This window comes from Beta vulgaris, chromosome 2 (assembly GCF_026745355.1).
Source record: "Beta vulgaris subsp. vulgaris cultivar EL10 chromosome 2, EL10.2, whole genome shotgun sequence".
In the NCBI taxonomy this organism is placed as follows: Eukaryota; Viridiplantae; Streptophyta; class Magnoliopsida; order Caryophyllales; family Amaranthaceae; genus Beta; species Beta vulgaris.
Window position 1 is genome coordinate 29680664 of NC_079203.1, and position 21874 is coordinate 29702537.

Here is a 21874-nt window from a genome sequence, read left to right on the forward strand (position 1 = left end):
AGTTTGAAGTCTTATGTAGAGCAGAAGCTTTATTGAAGACAGTAAAGAGAATAGCGTGAACAAGTGAACAGAGAGAGGGGATAGGAAGTGGGAAACTGACAATTAAATTTAGGGTTCTTAAACTAAAGCCCATTTTGATTATATATAGATTTTTTAATCGAGTTTTCAGATTATTCGAAACTTAAAAAATCCGATCCGTATCCGATCCGAAAATCAGATTTTTTCGGATATCTGATCCGAAAAATCAGAAAATAAAAAACCGGATCGGATATCCGAAATTTCAAATCGGATCGACGGATAATCCGATCGGATCATTCGGATCGGATTTTTTGTACACCCCTACCGTCGACGGCAGCAGTCGCATCCTGACGGCCGCCGGCTAGCGCCAGTAGCTGACCGTCGTCGGTCCTCCCTCCTTGCCGTGTCTTCTCTCCTCTTCTTTTGTTGGTTATTTCTTCCTCCTCAAGTTTTTATTTTAATGCAAAGATTATAGTTTTAGGGTTTGTTTTAATATGTCTATGTTTAGAAGTTATGTTTTGATGATTTGATTATGAATCTAAAATTATATACTTTGTGTATTAAGTAAATAAAAATTCAGATTTACTTATTATGTGGGAATTGATATTTTAATTATCAAAGCATGAATTTTTTAGGGTTATTAAAGGTTGGAAAATCATAGTAGTATATTATAGTTTATGAAATTGAGTCATCTTATGATTTTAAATATGTTTAAGTATGTTTAGAAAGAGTTTTAATATGTTATATTTGCTGGAAATCTAAAGACAATGTTGATGATGGAGTTTTATGATTTTAAAACATGAGTTTTGAGAGTTTTTAACAACTAGTGTAGTAGCACTATGCTAGGAGGTTCTAATAATCAAGTTTTAATGATGACAATCAAAACTCGGGCCTTGCTTATTAACTTTGGGCCTAAGTTTGAACTTTGCATATTAATAAGGCAATACCTTGGGCCTAAGTTTGGACTTTAAAGACGGTGAGCCAATATACTTTGAGCTGATATTTTGGATTGACTAATAATGAGCTGAGATTCGAGTTTTTCACGAGCCGAGCCGAGCCTTTAATTAGTCACTTCAAGTCGAGCCGAGGGGAATCTGGGCTCGACGAGCCATGAGCTCGTGCCTTCATATTCTTTCATGAGCTTGAGCCGAGCCCAGCTATGTTCGAACTTGGCTCGTTCGATAAACAACCTTAGGTGGGTCATAATGGGGAAGGTGGATAAATAAGTGGGTTAATAACTCCACTTTAACTATCATATGCCATGTCAACACAATACATTTTTTTTAAGGGGACATCAACATAATACATGCTACAGCAAGTCATTAACCTGTTGTACTCACTCTAGACACTTTTTATATAAAGTTTGTTTTATTACAAAATGATCCAAAAATTAGCTTAATATGTGCAAATATTAAAAAAAGTTATATTATCAAAATCAAATAATCCTATATGTTTAACTAGAAACCGTTTTAAACACCGTTTTTCTACGTATGAACATTGACTACTATAGAATTTTCATAAACATATTCATTTATTTTGTCAAGGAAAAATTGACATGAATAATCCTAATTTTCACCAGTACCTTTTCAAAATAATCCAAATTATTAATTTTCTATACATTATAGACCTAAAACAGATTAGTATATGCAAGACAAGTGATACTTTCGTTTATTTTGAGAAGATTCACCCAAAATTAGGATTACTACTAGGTTTTGGACCCGTGCATAATGCACGGGAAATTTTTTTACAATACAAATGTTTATATATCAGCTACATTAAAAACGTATAAACGATTCTATTCGTCTACTTGATCAAAAACTTTATGTGTAAGAGTAATACACATTTATATTAATTATAAAGTTGTTTAACAGATACATGATATTCACATGTTTTGGAAGACTTCTTTTTAGAGCAAAATAAAATGTATTAAGAAGCTACTTCATCCATTCGTAGTCTAATATGATAATGAGATTTTTACACTATTCATTCACTATCATACCCTTTCATTATATATTGTTACTTTTATGTAAAGACATATATAGTCATGTGGGGTATTGTTCGATTCGTCTTGATATATACTTTCAAAATATTATATTTGTATAATTTTACTAAAAAATAGTAAATAAAGATATTAATAGTAAAAAAATATGCATTGGCAAGCGTGAAAAACCCATTGCTGCAGTAGAAAAAGAACAGAGGAAGTCTAACATAGTCAGAAGCAATTACATCATCATAAGTAAAGCCAACAACACTTTAGGAGGAACATTGGAATTCCAAATTTTCTTCCACACTTCCGATACAATAGAACCGCCAACAACTTCTATATGGGAATTCTTAAAAAAAATTAATAAAGTGATGGCTTGATTTAATAGAATATACCAATTTTGGTGTAGCCCCACACAAAGCCATCATCTAAGGGTTGAGATGGTAAAGATTAAGGATCTCAACCGCCTCAACATGAAGAAAATTTGCACGAACTTAGTTTTCATTCCAGTAACCAGTGGGGGGTCAATCATCTCAGTAACCAGTGGGGGGTCAAGCCATATCATTATAACCTTTTTTTACATATAAGCTTGACAATTAACTCATTCTGTTGATTCACCTTCTCAATTAGTGTCGTGGTGCATATTAAATATCTCTCTTTCGAGTCTAATATCGTCCATACGATTTGTGGTTTAAAAATTGTAACATTACTTTTATATAAAATTATAAGATAAAATAGGTTACTCATTTATATTTTACTTTTACCCTAAATACCGTATTCCCTATTGTTTCCTAAAATGACCACAATTTTGGTGATATATTTTATCTTACATTATTCCCCATTTCATCTAATGAAATGAGTATTATACAATATTAATTATATAAGTAAATCGTGACGCTGCTTAACTTTAAAGAATAAGTGAGTAACATCTATTTTAGCAAGTAACACTATATTTCATCATGCATATAAGAAATAATTACTGATATCCGGTAATATCAACTACTTCATGATTCACTCATTTCATATATGATTTGAGTTTAGGATGTAAAATTTATAAACAATTATATTAATATTGGATTCTATTGAAGAAAAAGAATTACTATTCTTAGTTTCTTAATACACGCAACATATTTCTTTTTGGGATATTTCATAATACTTGCAAAATTTCTCTTATTCGCAAACTATTATAAAAATTAAAGAAAGCTTTATTTTATAGTTTAAGCATATGGCCATGTTTTCACACTCTCTCTCCTACTCTTTTATTTTATCACTTTTATAGAATGGGCCAAATTCAAAAGTGTGAATTTTCTTTAAAAATGATATTAGTATCAAGCATAAGTTCATAAATATATGTACTTATATCTTTTGTTACATTTGAATGTAAGAGTGTGGGAAAATATTTGAGTGACCCTAGTCCCTAAGCCTAAAGTTGCCAACCCTCTTAGTCGCAATAATAGAATAAAATATTAATATATATCCAGTAAATTGGAGAGAGAATTGTCATAAAATCAATATTATAATGTATTCTTGACCAATAAAATTAGAGGGTTAGCAACCCCTTGTTCACTTAATCAATCCCCGCAGAGCGTGTAGGATGACCTTAACTTTTTAATAGTGAGAAGAATATCCATTTTTATCTTTAAACAACTTATCTTGTCTAACATTTTCTTAATTCTGCCTTAAGTTGTGTGAAAAAACCTAATTATTTTATCTAAATTTATTTAATCTTATCTAAAATTTTTCAAACTTATATTATCATAGTTATTTCAAAATAAGTTGAAGTAAACTGACGTTTATAGGTTGGTTTTCACTTTTTTTTAACCTAATTCAATTTCTTGAACACATAGATGAACTCTTATCTTACTTCTCTCACATTAACTTTATTTTTTTTCAAAAAAACTTTTAGTATTATATATTGATCATGGATATGATTTTTTTTAATGATAATTCATATTACCCTATCTATACCACTTTGGGACTAAAGATTGAGTATTTGAGTTGTTATTGCTTTTGTTATATGTAATCTCTAATCATAATCATGGTGTGTTATATTTTTTTTCAACAAAATCATCTTTTTATTTCTTGTTTGGTGATAAAATAAACTTGCATTACAATTATTATTACATTTTCAACTTTTCATGAAAGGGCTAGCATCTCATGTTCATGGTGTTTTACTCATTTTCAAAAGTGAACAATATTAAAAAACTTACTAGACCAATGTACCCATTGACTTGAAATTAGGTAATCTTTAAATTGATAATATTATATAAGTTTGACAGGAGTGATGAAAAACTTAAAGTTGTTGTACCAATGTACCCATTGGCTTGAAATTAGCTAATCTTTTGTTTTATATTTGAAAATTTCATGTTTTGGCTTTTGAGTATCTTGTATTAGTAAAATCATGTTCATCTCTTGATTATGATTTAAGAATATTATTTTAAGGGTAATTAATAACTTAGATTTCCTCCGCTAATAAAAAGAGGAGCTCTATTCTTTTCTACCTTATATTTGCTTATCTGAATTTATCTTAAGTTATCTGAACTTATTTAACCTTAATAGTCGTTATTAAACTTTATTCAAACTTAAATGAACTTATTTAAATTATTAGACATTATTAAGTTTGTCAGACCTTATGAGGTTTTGTTTTGGAACTTTTGATGCAGAAATTTTATAAGGTCTTCAACTCTTTAGTTTTTTGTTTGTTTTAAATATCAAAATGTAAGCTGAATTTTCACTCTGCTTTCGCAAAGAAATGGTAGGATTTTGTGTACATATTTGTTGAATTGTTGTCTATGGTAATGCTATTGCTTAGTACCTATAGAGTTAAGGAATAGGACTATAGAAGTTCATATAGATGAAACTCTAAGGATTGTTTTTATCATTATTTTGCGTAAAACAAATAGCATAAAAATTATGATAAACTAAATTGGTTTCCTACAAAGCATGTTATTACGTTAGAAATCTAGTATGTTAAAAAGAATAACAAAAAAGGAAAATCGACCAAGGAAGTTCAGATTAATATCCGAATAAATTTCACATTGACGAACACATAATAAATACCCAAATCCAATATATATATGAAAATATCAATTTTAATCCACAACACACAATTTAAATTGGAGTTTAATGAGTTGTTAACTCTAATTGTATAGACTAAATTATAAACTCAAATTGAATTAGAATAAAAATGATGCAAACCCAATCTTCATTCTTTCTCCTTCCACGATTCCAGAAAACAACATTCAGTATTTTTTATTCTAGTAGTCAAGAGGCATTTCACCTTCTTCCATTTCCTCCTTTAACTTTCCTCCACATTCCATCAAACATCTTGTGTGCATCCCTTCGTTAATCATCTCTGTTCTTCATCTGCAACTGCAAAGCCACCACTTTTTCTCTCATCCCCTCAGATCATAATTCATTTTGTGGTGATGCGCTTCCTCATGCTGGTGCTGCTCGTGATTTTGTTCTGCCACGACTGTACATCTGCATGTATTGCGTGCGTTGCGCCGCCGTGAGCTGGTGCAGTATTGCCGGCGATTTTTAGCTCTCTGATCTTCCTCTTCTATTTGTATTGTGTTGCAAGTGAATTTTCATCCTTGAGGTTATGAAATGTCGGTTGAGATTTGGTGCTTTTTTTTTTACTCTGCCACGAAATTTGGAAATCTACTTGCGGCCACTACCACCACCGCTTTCGCTGCCATGCTTATGCTCGTGTCTTTCTCTGTTCATGTCTTCCTCATTCATCTTTTTCATTGTGTTTTCTCTCTCCTCTAAATTGGTATTTAGCTTGAAAATAATTACATAACTGGTTTTTGTGAAAATAATAACAATGACGGCTAAGATAATATTTGATTTGTTTCCTTAATTGATAGATGGTTGATTGATTCCTTTAGCCATTGTAATTGATATTATTTCCGTGATTGTTACACAATCGAAGGAATTAATTGGCTAATTTTAAAATTTGGATCACCAACATTTTTCATAGTTGATTGTTTACCAAAAAAGGTAAAAATTGAAAGGACATAATTTCCCCGAATAAGCAAGAGTATAAATGCACACTGTGAAGGGTGATTAGTAGAAGAGCAATGCCACGTGGCATAAGCAAGCATTAGGTTGAAAAGTTGAGAGTGAAGGAGAACAGGGGAAGGTTGAGGTCTTGCCACATTGGATGATTTTTTCTTGTTTTAATATTATATATATATGATAAAATAATACTAAGGCTTTGTTTGGCACTAGCGGAGATAGCGGTTAGAGATTGAACAAAATTAGAACCGCTAATTTTGTCAAACATGCCCAAAATTGAGATTATTTTGAGAAGGCAGCTTAACAGTTTGTTTGGTAGAAGGAATTTGGAAGGAAATAGAAGGAAATTTATTACTTTCCAATGTTTGGTTCATTAAAAAAAAATTAAGTGAAAGGAAATGGGAGGAATTGGAAGGAAAGACTCTTTAATAAAATTTCACTTTCCTTTCCTCCCAAAAGCGAGAGAATTCGGAAGGAAAGAGAAATTTATACCAAACATGAGAAATTAAGGTTTTTTTCCTTTCTCTTCCATTCTTTTCCTTTCTCTTCCCTTCCTTTCTCTTCCCTTTCTTTCCTTTACTAAAAATGAACCAAACAACTGTAAAAGTTGAAATTATTCCTGTCGATTTTTCCTTATGCTAAAACCCTAATTGCAAATTACACCAGTCCTCTCTCTCCATTCTTCCATTCGAACTATCTTAAAACTTTAATCATCACACCCAATTCGGGATTTCCAGAAGGAATTCTGGGCAAAACATACCTATTTTCGAGATTAAAATCTCGGTATTCCAAAGTTTTGAAGGTTTGTTCGAAATAAAAAATTTGAAGAGAAATTTAAAGTGCAGAAATTTAACCTAAAATGCGTGTAAAAGAGTTGGAATCAAATACAGAAGAAGGCGAATCCATGAAAGAGCAGAAAAACCTTAGAATATCACCTCCTGCTGAAGAAATTGAAAGACTAAATAATGTCGATAATACGAATGATGATTTTGATGAAGGTGATGATGAAGAATATGTCCCCGTAATTCTTGGTTTTGTTGAGAAGCCTGAAAATAGCTGGTCTCTACTTCGTCAATTGTTCCCTAGCAAGGCTGGAGGAGTTCCGGTGTGCCTATTGTTTTCTTTGAATTTCAGTAATTTTACATGCTCTTCCTTTGTTATGCGTTCTGTTTTCTGATGCGAATGCGTATTTGTGTCGTTGCTTGCAGGCTTGGCTTGATCCTGTGAGTTTGCCGATGGGGAAGTCTTGTGTTTGTGATATGTGTGGGGAGCCTCTGCAGTTTGTACTTCAGGTTTGAGTGATGATTACTTCATAGTGGTTATGAAATGATAATTTTAGTTTGTAACCTATTATTAAATGGATGTTTAACTATGTATGTTATATATATTAAGGGTGCGTTCTGTTCAACTTAAAAAATTAAGTTTCAGGTCCAATAAGTTCAGATAAGTTCAGATAAGTTGCAATAAGGTCTAATAAGTGCAATAAGTTCCAATAAGGTCTAATAAGGTCCTATAAGTTCCAATCAGGTGCAATAAGTTCTCATCAGGTGCAATAAGTTCCAATCAGGTCTAATAAGGTCCAATAAGTTCCAATCAGGTCTAATAAGGTCCAATAAGGTCCAAATAGTCAATGTTTAATAAACATTTGTATTATTGTCCACCATTATGTTATTCATCATTTCATATCACTATTAGCGGATTATGTTATTATTAGAATTTTAATTAAAGTACCACAATGATTAATAGTATTATACTTGTATTAGTGTCTATTATTTTATTATTTATTTGTATTATGTCTATTATTTTATTATTTATTTGTATTATGTCTATTATTTTATTATTCATATTACTATTAGCTGATTATGTTATTATTAGAATTTTTTATTAAAGTACCATAATGTATAGTATTATACTTGTAGTATTGTCTATTATTTGATTATTCATATTGGTATCGAATAATATTATAATCATGGTCAAATAATTAAGGTTAACAGTAATAATAATAATTATATTTACAATATTTTGCAATTCGTCTTTAAATAACTAGAGATAACATGTTTTCTTTACTAATAACTATGAAAGATATAAATGTTATCAATTGATTGCTTCATTATCATCACTGGAGTATCTTTCTTCATCGGAGTATTTTTCTTCATCTTCTACATCATCCTCTTCAATCAATACGTTTTCTTCATCAACAGCCAACCATATTTCATCTGCAATTTTCGCCCGAGTTATCTTCATATTCTTTGTTCTCGTCTTGTCAGTCAAATTTAAATCAGCTCTTGGTTCCATGGTTTCAACTACTTGCGAAACTGGAATTCCTAAATCATGTAAACGAATAAAATTATGTAGCGTGCATGTTGCCACGATGATAGCCAACTGGTAAGCATCATTCATCTTCGGTATCATTCTTAGAATCTTCCATTTATTTTTTAGTACACCAAAAATTCTTTCAACAGTCCCACGTAATGAAGAATGTCGATAATTGAAATCCTCCAACTTTCCCTTTGGTGGAGGACCATTCCTAAATTCAGGAGTATGAACTCTCAAACCTTTCTCTTGATATGGACTCAAATACCCGGTAGAATTTGGATATCCAGAGTCAACCAAATAATATTTTCCTGTTAGTGCAAAAAAGATAAGTTATAATCATAATTAAATAATGCTTCAAATACTTAGCAACAATAATATGATACCTGGAGGTGGGTGGTGGAATCCCATACTTAGTTAAATAGTAATTTTTTTGTTAAATTAATTATCATAAGAGATAATTAATAATCATTATTTTTTAAAGGACGAATTATAATAATTATTATTCCATAAAAAATTTTGAGGGGTAGTATTTACGTTAGTGGTAATATTTATGTTATTCATGGTCAATGTTTTTGTCTAACAAGGTCAAATAAGTTTCAATCAGGTTCAATAAGGTCTAATAAGTTTCAATCAGGTCCAATAAGGTCTAATAAGTTTCAATCAGGGTCAATAAGTTCCAATAAGGTCCAATAAGGTCAATCAGGTTCAATCAGGTCCAATAAGTTCCAATCAGGTTCAATCAGGTCCAATAAGTTGAATCAGGTCCAATCAGGTTTAATAAGTTCCAATAAGTTCAGTTCAGGTTCAATAAGTTCAGTTCAGATAAGTTCCAATAAGTTCAGGTCCAATAAGTTGAATAGAACGCACCCTAAATAGTTAGACATCGAAATCAATATTTTACCAGATTATATAGAAGCTGATGGATGATGTTGATAACCTTATTTCACGGATATTATTTGCGATTTCGGCTCCTTTTGGTTGTGTGTACAATATTTTTCAGTGTAAAATGATTTTCATGGAAAACAATATTTGGAAAACATAATTCCAAAATTAGTTTTCTGATGTTTGGTCTCATGTAAGAAAAATGATGAAATAAAAGGAAAATGAAAGGGAAAGTAACGAGGTAGTGAGAGGAGTGTACAAGAGAGATAAAGAAAAGGAAGGAAAACAGTTTTCCCTTCATTTTGAAGGGAAATTAGTTTTCCATCATTGGGAGAACAATTTTACCCCTAGGGAAAATGATTTCACTCCTTTGCAAATAAAACAATGTAAAATTAAAAATAGAGGAAAACAATTTTTGAGAAAAATGTTTTACGCCCTACTAGACGGAGCCTTCATGTAGGAAAAAATGAATGACTTGATATACAACATATGTTGTCGAATATACAACCACAAAGTGATATGAACAAAAAAACATTCATAATAGTTATGTATTAGGGATTTCTCGAAATGAGGTGCTAGGAGTCATAGTCGTGTGTTCTCTTTACCTAGACCTTATTTTTGTAACTTATTAATCACTAGTTAGTTGAATTTATTTGAAGCTATGAACTTATCTTAACTTATGTGAACTTAATCTTTGGTTTTTTTTTTTAAAGTGAAAAGAACACAATCTAAGTTTTGTTTGAGAAGTCTCTGTCTCCAATCTGTACAACTATAACCTTATATCTTGACTTGACTCTTTTTTGTTCTATATATGTAAAGGCATTTTTTGTGTGGACCTACTTAAAACAGTGTTTAGTGGAACTACTTTTGGCATTCCACTTCAAAGTGCAAAAGATTTTGCGGTACAAGTCCTCTCTAAGCCAGTACCTAACTGTGTATTCTGTGTTATTCTATGGCCTTGTTTGGTTGTATATAGGAAGTCATACTTCCTAGGAAGTTAATTTTTCCATGTATTTGAAATTCCTAGGAAGTGTAAAATTGTGTTTGGTTGATAATGGGAAGTAGAACTTCCTATGCGAAGCTCTACTTACCTAGGGGGACCTAGGTAAGTAACTTCCTTCATTTTGGAGGAAGTAGAACTTCCTAGGAAGTGCAAATTCCCATGGTTTTGCCAACCAAACAAATTCATATACTTCTACTTCCTAGGAATTTGCACTTCTCATGATTTGTTTTGTCAACCAAACAAGGCCTATGTGTATGCATATAGCATATTCCCCGGTTTTTGGTAGACATCTTGATTTAGTTTATATGTATCTTTATACAGCAGCGATTGTACTTTTTTTTAGATCCTGTTGCATTCAATGTGGGTACAGGTTTATTGTCCTATTAAGGAGAAAGAATCTACATTTCATCGGACGTTATATGTATTCATGTGCCCTTCAATGACATGTCTTCTTAGAGACCAACACGAACAATGGAAACGTGGGCCACAAAAGCCATCTCGGAGGTATATTCTGGTTTGACTTAATATATTTGGAATTTCTCTATGTGACCAACTATTGGGAACAACTGAATTTCCAATGGGGAAATGCTTCTCCCAAGACTTGTCTTACTCATCAAACTCGCATCCCAATCAGCTTCAAAGTCCTTATTGGACATACAATTAGTTAATATGTCTGTGAAGAGTTTCCATCCGATATTTATTAGGATCTTTTCTTTAATGAGCAAACAATCTATTTTCCTCTCATTGGCACCTCAGAAATTTCTGCTTTAGAAGGCTAGATTTACTAGAAGCACACCATCAAACCTGTTGACTTTAGTTCTTCTTTCTGAATGATTACCCTTACTATTACTACTCACTCATGTTTAAGACTCCAAGGTTTCTTCTGATTTCAATACAGTTAAGGATCTGGAGGAATTCTTATCTGTTGCATTAAAAATGAAACAACATCCAGCTGAGTCATACTCTTGATCAGGTTGTCCTTTGTAGCAAGTCTGTCACTAGCAGCCATCCGAGCAGTGAGTTTCCATGGGCTAAGTGCATAACCATCCATTTTCAGATAGTGTAGCTCATTTTTTCTTTCCGTCTCTGGTTTCTTAAGCTATACTATGCCTACTTTATACAAAATCTTCCACCCTTACATTGTCTACTCATCATTTACCCTATACCTACACTTTGCTATATTTGTTACAATCACTATGTCTTTCCAAAGCCAAGATTCTCTACTGTTATGCTGAACCTGCCACAATTGACCTTCTTAAATAAGCATTTATCCAATCAGTCCATGTTGAAGACTTATAAGCCATCACCAAGTCACCAACCATAGTCTCTTCAATGCAGAAGCCTTCTGATAAAAAGCTCTTTTATACAAATGCCTTTAGATTATCTGTCGGAAAATGTCATCCCAGCCTATTTCTATGGTCCTCTTGCCTTCAAATCTCCAAAATCTTTTATGCATTTCTTCATTTCCTTCTAAATAACTTCGTCATGCAACAAATATACAGACCCCCAGAGTGACAACAAACTGAAAATGACTGAGATTATCAATTTATTTTTCCATTCATGAGAGCCTGTTCAGACTTCGGACCCTTGGATGTTTTCTTTGCAGTTGAAGCTATCTGATATTCTGACGTATCTGAATTGGGGAATTCCCACATAACATCCAATACCATGAGCATTTTCCTCCTGGTGTTGCTGTTGGACTCCTTTAAGATAGATGCATGATTTATAAACTATTGCGCAGCATTTAGGCAATACTTAACAAATTTCCAAAAATATCAACTACGGCACAAACTAACTTCTTATTTACCCTTAGAAAGAACGAGCAGTTCATCTACAAAACTTCAGTGAGTCAGATTGACAACTCACAGGATAAGGCTTATATTCCCTCCTTCTTAGAGCTTCTTTCAACAGTCTTTCAGGAATTATGTGCAGGATACAAGCAATTATGAGGATGCAGGTTCTTTCCTATAACTTTTTTCAATCAAAATACCCCTTGTACTCCAAGGTTCACCAACGAGAGACAAAGCATGATCAAATCAGCAAACCTGCCCAGGGAAACCAAAGCATAGGAAATTTAAAAAACAACTTCTAGGATCATATGCCTTCCTTTCTTTCAACCTTCAATGTATCGTGAGAGATATGTCCTTTTTCCCCATAATATCAATCATATCACAAGCAATGCTAAATTGCTTGTTTGTATAACAAAGGCATTACGATTTCCTCTACTTAATTTCCCATAGGCATCTGCTGCCTGTTTATGGCAACTGTCCGTTTACAAATTATTGTTACGTTTCCTTTTTAGACCGTTTCTATTTAGTTGTTACATCGCTTTATCCTTATATGGTAACATGTCACCACAATATTATACACTTTTCTACCTCATATGCACCACCACCCATTTTATTAATCCACCCAAAAAACTCTTCTACTTTTCTCTCCTCCAATATTTCAATGGATCTTTTACATTTCTCAAAATCAAATATGCTTTTGTTGTACTTCTCTCATGCTTTTTTCAAATTTGTCTTGGCTTTCCCCTAAAGTGAAGTGTAACAATTATTTTGTAAACAACTGGAGTAACTGTTATAATGAAACAATCTGAGATGCGATGACAGTCCAAATCGGAGGTTGGAATATTAGAAAAATAGCTAATAAGGCTTCGTCACTCCGGAACCAAAGTGATCAGAAAAGTTTCTCCTGCTTCAATATCTTCTTGGATCGGCAACATAAACACGTAAGCTCTACTTCGTCACTTCTAGCTGCCCTTAATACGGCATGCAGTTTAACCAAAAATACCTAGCCTTTATAAACTTGGAATGGAATATAAGCCCCCCCCCCCCCCCCTCTGAATGAGAGACATTTACATGATTCCTCTGCATGTCAGTCGGTTTTGCATTTTGTCATAGCATATTCAATTTTTGCGAAGCTTCAATTATTTTGTGATTGCTTCCTTCTTTCCAATCTGCATAAAAAAACTCTACTAGCTTTTACTGCTTCCTTCTTCCCAATCTGCATAAAGGAACTCTACTAGCTGTCCTCTTGAGTGTTGGGCTCTGTGTTGGTTTCAAACATACTTATCAGGGCCTCTAGAATCATCTTTGTAATATCTCTGTATCAAAGCCTTATGCTTTTCACTCAAAGCCTCTACCTTGCTACCAAGCTGAGCAGTTTCTCTTGTGGTCCCAGACTTGGTGAACAATATAAGGTATTATTATTCACTGAATCATTAAAGAGCCTTGGCTTCAATTTTAGTTGTTTGTGCCTTGAAATTAAGATGGGTGAATGATCAGATATTCCAAAGTGTAAGGAAATACAAATAGCCTGTATAGTTGATAGGCTCCAAACACCATTATTATTGGTTTCTCAAGCTTACATCAAATCACAACCTCAGCGTCCACTTGTTACTCCCAAGTAAAGTATGATTTTTAAAGGCAGCATATGAGCATCTAGTCTGAAAAATTCAAACATATTCCACCAAATCGTCTAGTTCTCTGTTCTTGTACCACAATATCAGAAAATCATTCTTCTCCTCCCTCATCACTATGTTAAAGTCGCCTAAAACCAACCAAAGTAAACAATTTTTCCCCATCTTTCAACAAACCTCACAATTCCTTTTTAAGTATTGCAGTAATTAGAAAAGGATTACCATACCACTGAAACTACTTCTTGGAGTGACTTTAAAATGAACTACTTGCTTATGAACCTCCATCACATCCACATTAACATCTTTTGTGCTTACTTAGAATGTTGAGTCACCTTCTCCGGGGTCATCCTCTCCCTCCCATGGCAAAATCAATGACTGTGATGAGTAGAGTCTCCAAAACCTAAATTCTTAGAGCTCTCAAAAACTTTTCCTTAGTCTATGGGATAATATGTACTTTGTTAATAGTTTCTCGTCATTGGAAATAAATTGTTTTGTATGTAATTTTTTACCAAACATTTAACGTTCGAGCAATTCGATGTTTATTTCTAGTGTGAAGGTTTTCCGATGCCAACTGCCACGGTCGAATACCTTCTACTCAAGCGAGTCCCCAAAATATGATGGTAGTGACACTCCTTCAACAATTGGAGGTACCTTTTAATATGGTTTTCTTTTTGGAATTTTTCGTGGTTGTAGTATCTTGTGATTCACTCTTTGCTATGTCTCGAAACTTCACACTTTGGTTCTAGATAACTATTTTATTATTTTGGAAAAATTTGTCATAACAAATCTTTTATGTCACTTTTTGTGAGAATTAACCTTTTAAGTTCTTTCTAGCATCTTAAGACGTTAAAGAAACAACCTTAGGTCATTTTTAGGCATCAACAAATCTCTTGTAAGACAATGAATGCACAAAAGAGAACAACTTTTGCTATTTTATGTGGTTGTTCATTGAATTGCTTCACTTCAATGATGTCTAAAAGTCATCTAAGGTTGTTTCTTGCAAACGTATTTTCTTAAGGTCTCAAAGTTGCCAGTATAAATTTAAAATGTTGTTTCTTGGAAAAAGTGACATATAACAAATTTTATTATTATTTAATGTGCTTTGGAATATGTGGATTTTGGACCATTGCATTATGTGTCTATTATGCTTAACATTGAGATTATCATTTGATGTTACAAAACATATTTCCGCAAGCACACATATTATGCATGAATTAAATTGAAAGGAACATGTTTCAAAAGGGTATTCGGAAATTATTCTTACATAACGGGTACATACTCCCTTTGAATTCTTGGAAGGGAAGGAGATGGTTTTCAAAAGTTGGAATGAGTGCATTCCGCTCTAAATAGTTAGGATCCATGGTCTCTCTCATTCATTAAGAGAAATGACACCGTTATCCCTCATCACATCCCCCCTTTTACTTACATAACATTTTTGATGATCATGCACTGACTTTACTCCTAAAACTATGTGCCATGGCGTAAGCTGTTCTGCGATGTAGTGAGTACCTTATTAGGCAATAAGGACTGTAAGTACAGTTGAATAATGTTTTGGCATGGATACACACTCTTAAATGAATACAACTGGAAGGATAAGCGAATAAGTTAAGAGATAACCTTATGGATGAGTTTGAAGAATTGTGCTGACAATGACCAGCAAATGGTTGATGACTTATCTTAGTTTGCATAAATCTTTCAATTTGCTTCATTACAAGGTGCAACAATGGCCTCCAATAGTATACCTCTTTTTTGTTTTGTTTTAGATCCACTTTGTGCTTGGTGTGGCACGTGGAAGGGAAATAAAGTATGTAGCAGCTGCAAAAGTGCCCGTTACTGCTCTGAGAAACATCAGGTATTTGCAGTTAATCTGTTGTAAAACTGCAAACCTAATCTTTCGTGAATTTGAAGTTAACCATTCATAAGTATTCACTCTCACTGCTTGTAGGTTATGCATTGGCGTGCAAATCATAAAGTCAAATGTCAACAATCAATTGTTTCTTTCAAGTCATCTGATGGTAGCGGTGTTGCTGACCCCCCTTCGAATGAGATACTTGAAGGTTATTATAGATCGTCTTACTTATTAGCGAGCTTGGTTTTTTTGTAGGAAGTGATATTAGGTAGTTAATCCGTAGCTCCATGTGGCTTTAATGTTCTGGTTTCTTGTGCAGTTGCTGTATCTTTTATCACTTTTTTTGAAGTGTGGAAAAGATGGTAAGCCGGAGAGTTGTAAATTTTTAGCTTGATGGAAGTCCTGGTGATGCAACTTTCCCTGTTTCATGTCATAGGGTGATAAGACTGTCTAGTCTCTGACACTACTGCACAGCAAGCTCTAAGCAGTAAACGCTTTTCTAACTGTTTAAATACTAAATACCAGGTGGCCCACAATATTTAACTAATTTCCTTTCTGACTAGGTCGTCGACTCTTAGACGGGATTAAGGTGGCTATTCCACCAGACCAGGGAATTAACTTTATGTCTCCCCAGACGTGATAGTGATAGTCACTATTGATCCATTCACCTTTTAGAACCTTTTCTCCTTTACTTATCTAGTGCACAACGTTTAGTGTTACATATAGTCTTTCACTTCAACTTGAATAAATGGTGGGAAATGGTAAATTTTTTTTATGGATTGCAGAGTTATTGAATGCAAGTGCATATAGTTGCTTCTTTTACTTAATTTCTATTTAGACTCGCTCCTTGCTGTACCTGTATGTTTCCTTCCATCTGGGTGCTCTGCCTCCTCGGTGTCCTCTAGCAGTTTTTTTGAAAGAAAATTTGAGATTTGTTATTTTAGAATCTTGAGAGATATTCATGTTTCTTTTAACTTGCTTCTGAGATGTACTAGCTTCACTCCCGTGACTTTCTCCATAGCCTTGATGGTGACAGTATTTGCTATGGATCTTGGTAAAGATAGATCTAGTGGAGACCAAGATCTACACAAATTTACGCTGTAATATGGCGGTAATTAGTACACTTTTTTTGGTCCGTGAAGAATATATTTGGGAAAGATGAAGTTCGAAATAATAGTAAAAACATGGTCGAAAATTATAGAGAAATGATATTGATGAAGACTACCAATCTGAAAGAAAATGCATATTGATAACCAAAAAATATATAAATAATAGGATTGATGATAAGCGAAGGGGGTTCGAGTGGTGGTTAGGTTGGTGGGTGGTCAGACCAAGTTAAACCAAAGATGCATGTGTGGGCGGAAGCTTGGCTTGAGAACCGTCTGACCTTTCTTCTGTGATCACTATGGTGAAGGATAAAAAGAAGAAAAGAAGAAGGGAAGGGTGGAAGAGGGAGAACAAGGATTTAGATAGAGAAGGGTAAAGAGGGAGGGTGATGGGAGCCCGAAAGAACGATAGTTGGAGGGAAAAGAGAGACCTCCTTTAGGCGTTGGTGCTTATCATTGATGGTTGAGGATTGCGGATTCTTCTCGTCGATCTATGCTTTAGCATAATATGATTTTTATTTTCTTTTCCTTCCCCCCAAAAAAATCATTAAAGTAAAAGTAAATAATAACCATCAATCTGAATTTTTCCTAGGGGGTTCTGCGGCGGTCCAATGTATTTTTTTATCCCAAAAGTCGGGACTGGCGAAAAGTTAGTTTCCCGGACATTTTTATAACTCCTAGTTGATTGTGAGTTTATTTACTTATCATTGTTATTAGTTTTGGCTGCTTCTCTAATTAAATCATCTTCTGGGATAAAGGCTTTGATATTGTTTTCTCTGAATAAGATGAGTTCTATTAATAACCTGTTATTGGTATAATCGTGTTCACTTTTGTTGGTCGAGTGTCCATAAGATTTTGTCTGTTTTGTTAACAGTTGCAAGCAAAACTCTCTGGCCTGAATACGAGATCACAATTGAAGATGAAAGTGAGTTCATAACTTCTGATACTGATGAAAATTCTGACTCATTGATTTCAAGACAACAAATGGATGAAACTGTCAACTCACTCATGGACAGTTTTGAGGTGAGCTTATGTTGTTTGCGGTTTCTACTTCTAGCTGGTGGTAGTTTCTTTAAGAATGGTTAAAGTTTCATACTGGTTTGTGAACAGGGTGATGATGATAAACGGAGCTGGGCAACATTTGAGGAGCATCTTGCTAAGGCCCCTGAACAAGTTTTGAGGTAATTTAACATATAGTTCTATTTACTCAGTCCAGATTTTGCCTTTCGAATGGAAGTTTCCTTCTTATTTCCACTTATTATAGCGCTTGGATATTCTCAGTTCAAATACCTGAGATCCCATTGTGGTTTCGTTTGGGCTAGCACCAACCAATATGGATTTACATTTGAGACATTTAACGCACGTGGATGTGCAACGATTTTAAGAGAATACTATTCTTGACCAAAAGCTCAAATTTCAAAAATTAATCCAAAAACTATTGTTTTATTGCGTATCGGAAAATGTAGTATACAGCCCGTCTAATTGACTAACAACATCAAAATCTTAGTCCCATAATGATTCGGGGACTGCTGCCAGTTAAATGAGTGAAAATAAAAAGACAGGTTTTAACTTGATTGTGGGATGGAGAGAGTACCTTCCTGCACTCTCCAAATTTCATTTGAACATGTCCCTAGTGTTTGATAGCGTTCAAACACGCACACCTAGAAGCTCCTATCTCTTCTTTCTGCCCTTAACTAAACAACAAAGAAGCTCATGTTCAGCTTGCGAGTTATCCTGGAGAATTGATCACACCTTTAAATGGATGACCAGAGTACACAGACAACTGCACGAATCTTGGATATTCTCACATGGGTAGTACATCTTTGAAGGCTCTCCAGCAAAAGCACCTTTGGGTTCTTGCTGGTGCCATGTAGTAGCCCATTACAGTCGTTAGTTTCAGTTTGGGAATCTATAGCCTTTTTTTTCTTGCTATGAGTCGGTTCCTTTTAGTTGTTATTTTTTATTTCGTTATTGTGGCTCTAATTTGGTTGTTCATAGATCAGAGAAATCAGAGAGGGGATGACCCCACCTTTTAAAATACAACCCCATATTTCTTTTTAAAATGTGATATTGATTTAACTAAGTGGAAACTGTTGGGAAATGTTTCAATCCGTGTTGTATCTCTGGTGCAAGCTGGAAGAATTCTTCTGGACTGCATTAAATGAATGCTTAGTGACATTAATCTTTTCAATTTTTCATATCTAAGCAGCTTTTTAAATCAAAATTTGCATGTCTATACATTTTTTTTGTGGTAAAAAAGATTGGTCTAACACATTTCTTTTTTTTTTATGCCAAATAAAGATACTGTAGAGATGAAAAGGCGAAGCCTCTGTGGCCTACATCAAGCGGTCGGCCATCTAGGGCTGATATCCCAAAATGCTCTTCTTGTGGTGGTATAATGAATTTTGAAGTTCAGGTTTGTCAGATACACTCAACTAGCTATATTTTCATGCTTCGACATCATATTCTAGGCATATTTTGATGGTAAATGCGTTTGTGTCAATAGATCTTGCCTCAATTGCTTTACTACTTTGGTGTGAACAACGATGTCAACTCGTTGGACTGGGCAACAATTGTGGTGTTCACCTGTGCAGACTCCTGTGAAGGAAGTCCGCCCTACAAGGAGGAGTTTGCTTGGGTTCAACTTACCTCGCAAACGTCCACTTGATCACCATTCTGGTGTTAATCTCACTGTTGTCTCTTGCCTTTTTTTTGCTCCCTCCTCTCTTCTTCTTTCTTTCTTTCTACTCCCGTATGAATTATGATACATGGATTAACGGAAGTGTTGCTTCTTGGCGGACTTGAGAGTTTCACATTTTCGTTACCCAAATTATTCCTTATCTAAGGGACATTTTGGTTGCTGAATGCTTAGTGTTCCAACTTGTAAGGCAAGCTTTTCCATGGTTGTATTCATGAGCCGAGAGGGGTGAGTTCTATAGACTCAATATATTCCAAAAACGCCTTGTGGATTGGACTATACAATTTTTAAATAGATTCCAGTAGTAATTATATCCTTTTATTTTTATATATATATAATAATCTTTTTCTCAAGTCTTTGGAACACAATTTTACGGCAGCTCTAAATGCATTATTTTTTTCTTAGTTATGATATGCTGTATAGTCTAGTAGAAAGTTTTCAGGTAAATGTAAGGTTCACTTTTAATTATATTTATTTTACTTTTTAAACCATATACATAACCTGACAGATAAAAAAAATTAACCCGAAAGACTAGTAGAGAAGTACATTATTAGAAAACAGTATCTTCTTGCTTCACCTTTAGTCACTTGGTCAGATTGTACTGTGGGTGTTAACAATTCAATTTATTTTGAAGAATGGACTAAGAACGACATCTACCACGTTGGTCACATGTTTCTTTTAACACATAAAATGACGTTTATATTGAGGGAGAAAGTATAGTCCCATATTTGGTATAGGATAACCTTTTTCATATCAGTTATTTGATATGATTAGATGTAGCTCAGATATGATTTTATAGCGATCTCATATGATTTGATGTAGCCCAGATATGATTTAAGATTTCAATTAACAAGCCCCCCAAAAAAAATATGAATTTTTTAAAATAATTTTTTAATACTATTTTTGTCATAAAAATTACATAAATACCATGGTATTGGCCCATACCCGGTATGGGAATATCATTGCTCTATATTGAGGATGACTTAGAAAGTGCATACCATGCAAGCCTAAATTAAATCTACTGTTCCAGCCACAATAATACTTCATTCGTTTTTTTAATGAGCCGTTTTAACTTTTGATACTATTTACATGTTTAATTTTGACTATCTATTGTTATTTATACTTACGAAAAAATAATCATGTGGGATCTTGTTAGATTAGTCTCAATGTATATTTTCATAATATCAACTTTTGTAATTTTTGCTTATTGAAAATTAAAGATATAAATCTTTAAAATAGTTCATTTGCATGTGTGTCAAAAGAAAATGGGTCTACTAAAAAATGAGAGGTACTACAAATTAGCATAAACCATTGTTTTGATAACACTGGCTCTATTTGGGAAGGTATTAGTTTCTGAAATATTTATTTGCTTTTTTTTTTTTTTGAGGGGAGAAATATTTATTTGCTAATGAATTAGTGGTGTATGGGAATTGTAATATTTCAGGTGCTAAAGTGACTAAAATTGACAAAAAATAATAACGTTTCAAAATCAGCTACCTAAAATACAACTTCCCAGATTTTATATCACCGCCGTCCGCCACCTTCTTTCTTCATATCCGCAGTCATTAAATCTTCTCCATTAAAAAAACAACTTCCCAGATTCTATATACATATGCTAATTCAATAGACAAATTATTGAAAACTTTGATCAAATATCAAATTGATATATCCAAATGTCATACAAACAAAGAAAACTCAGATTACTATGGAATTGAACAAGTAATAGGAATGTTTAGTAGCAAACAATGTTAGAAATAGTAATCTAGAAAAATCTAGTGTAACAATCAAGTGAATTTTAGAGTTATCTAAACAAATATCTATTGTAATCAAAGCATATTATAGAAAATTTTAGGAATGAAGAATCTAGAATAATCTAGCATAAGATATGATTAGATCATATAAGATTAGTGTAGAATATTGTAGATTGAGATATAACACTCCTATAAATATGTGTTAGCATTGTACATAGGAGTGTGGAATCATATGTACTTCCCATAAGCAAGAGTCCTCTTATAGAACCTTGCATATCATATATTATATGTATCTTCCCCAAATTTGTAACAAATTAATCCAATCAATGAAAATTCATAAATTACAAATTTGGTCCATTAACCTTCCGCATGCGCCTGTCACAAATTCTATCATGGTATCAGAGCCAGAAGATTCTGTCTCCTCCAAGTTTTCACCAAAAATACGGTAAGTCATTATATGCATGCTTCCAATCATGCATGTTTCTTTCAACATTACTACATGCATGTTTCATTATTCAATATGTAATTATACATTTCACATGCACATACATATGGTGGCTAAAATGCCAACCAAATTAAGTTGTTGGCTAAACAAAGCCACAACAACACAAGCATATGAGTGGCAAATACAAGCTACCCCTATGCATTCAAGGGTGACTGAAAAAAATGTCAACCTGATTCATCAAGGGGCAAAGAAAAAGACCCCAAATATGTGACGGGCAAAGAGACTCGAGCATAAAAGGGCATTAGACCTAATACAACAAGCTGGGCAAGACCCAAGCACAATATTGGCAATAGACCCAACAACAGTACATGTGATTGG

The 21874-nt window shown here is 33.6% G+C and overlaps 1 protein-coding gene across 1 annotated transcript; it reads left to right on the top strand.

Moving 5' to 3' along the window:
• The first annotated feature begins 6350 nt into the window (after window positions 1-6350).
• LOC104887021 (uncharacterized) lies at window positions 6351-19653 on the top strand. The gene is made up of 10 exons (XM_048638923.2): window positions 6351-7130; window positions 7234-7317; window positions 10597-10730; window positions 14197-14294; window positions 15411-15499; window positions 15593-15704; window positions 17477-17625; window positions 17713-17783; window positions 18904-19018; window positions 19109-19653. The coding sequence occupies exons 1-10, from the start codon at window positions 6885-6887 to the stop codon at window positions 19268-19270; spliced, it is 1260 nt and encodes a 419-aa protein (XP_048494880.1). The 5' UTR covers window positions 6351-6884; the 3' UTR covers window positions 19271-19653.
• The last annotated feature ends 2221 nt before the right edge of the window (window positions 19654-21874 follow it).

Bases quoted from the DNA above. Each gene is read 5' to 3' on its own strand.
- LOC104887021 (XM_048638923.2), top strand. From the start codon at position 6,885: ATGCGTGTAAAAGAGTTGGAATCAAATACAGAAGAAGGCGAATCCATG. The intron at 15,500-15,592 runs GTATTTGCAGTT...CACTGCTTGTAG, and splicing joins ACTGCTCTGAGAAACATCAG to GTTATGCATTGGCGTGCAAA. The intron at 17,626-17,712 runs GTGAGCTTATGT...GTTTGTGAACAG, and splicing joins CACTCATGGACAGTTTTGAG to GGTGATGATGATAAACGGAG.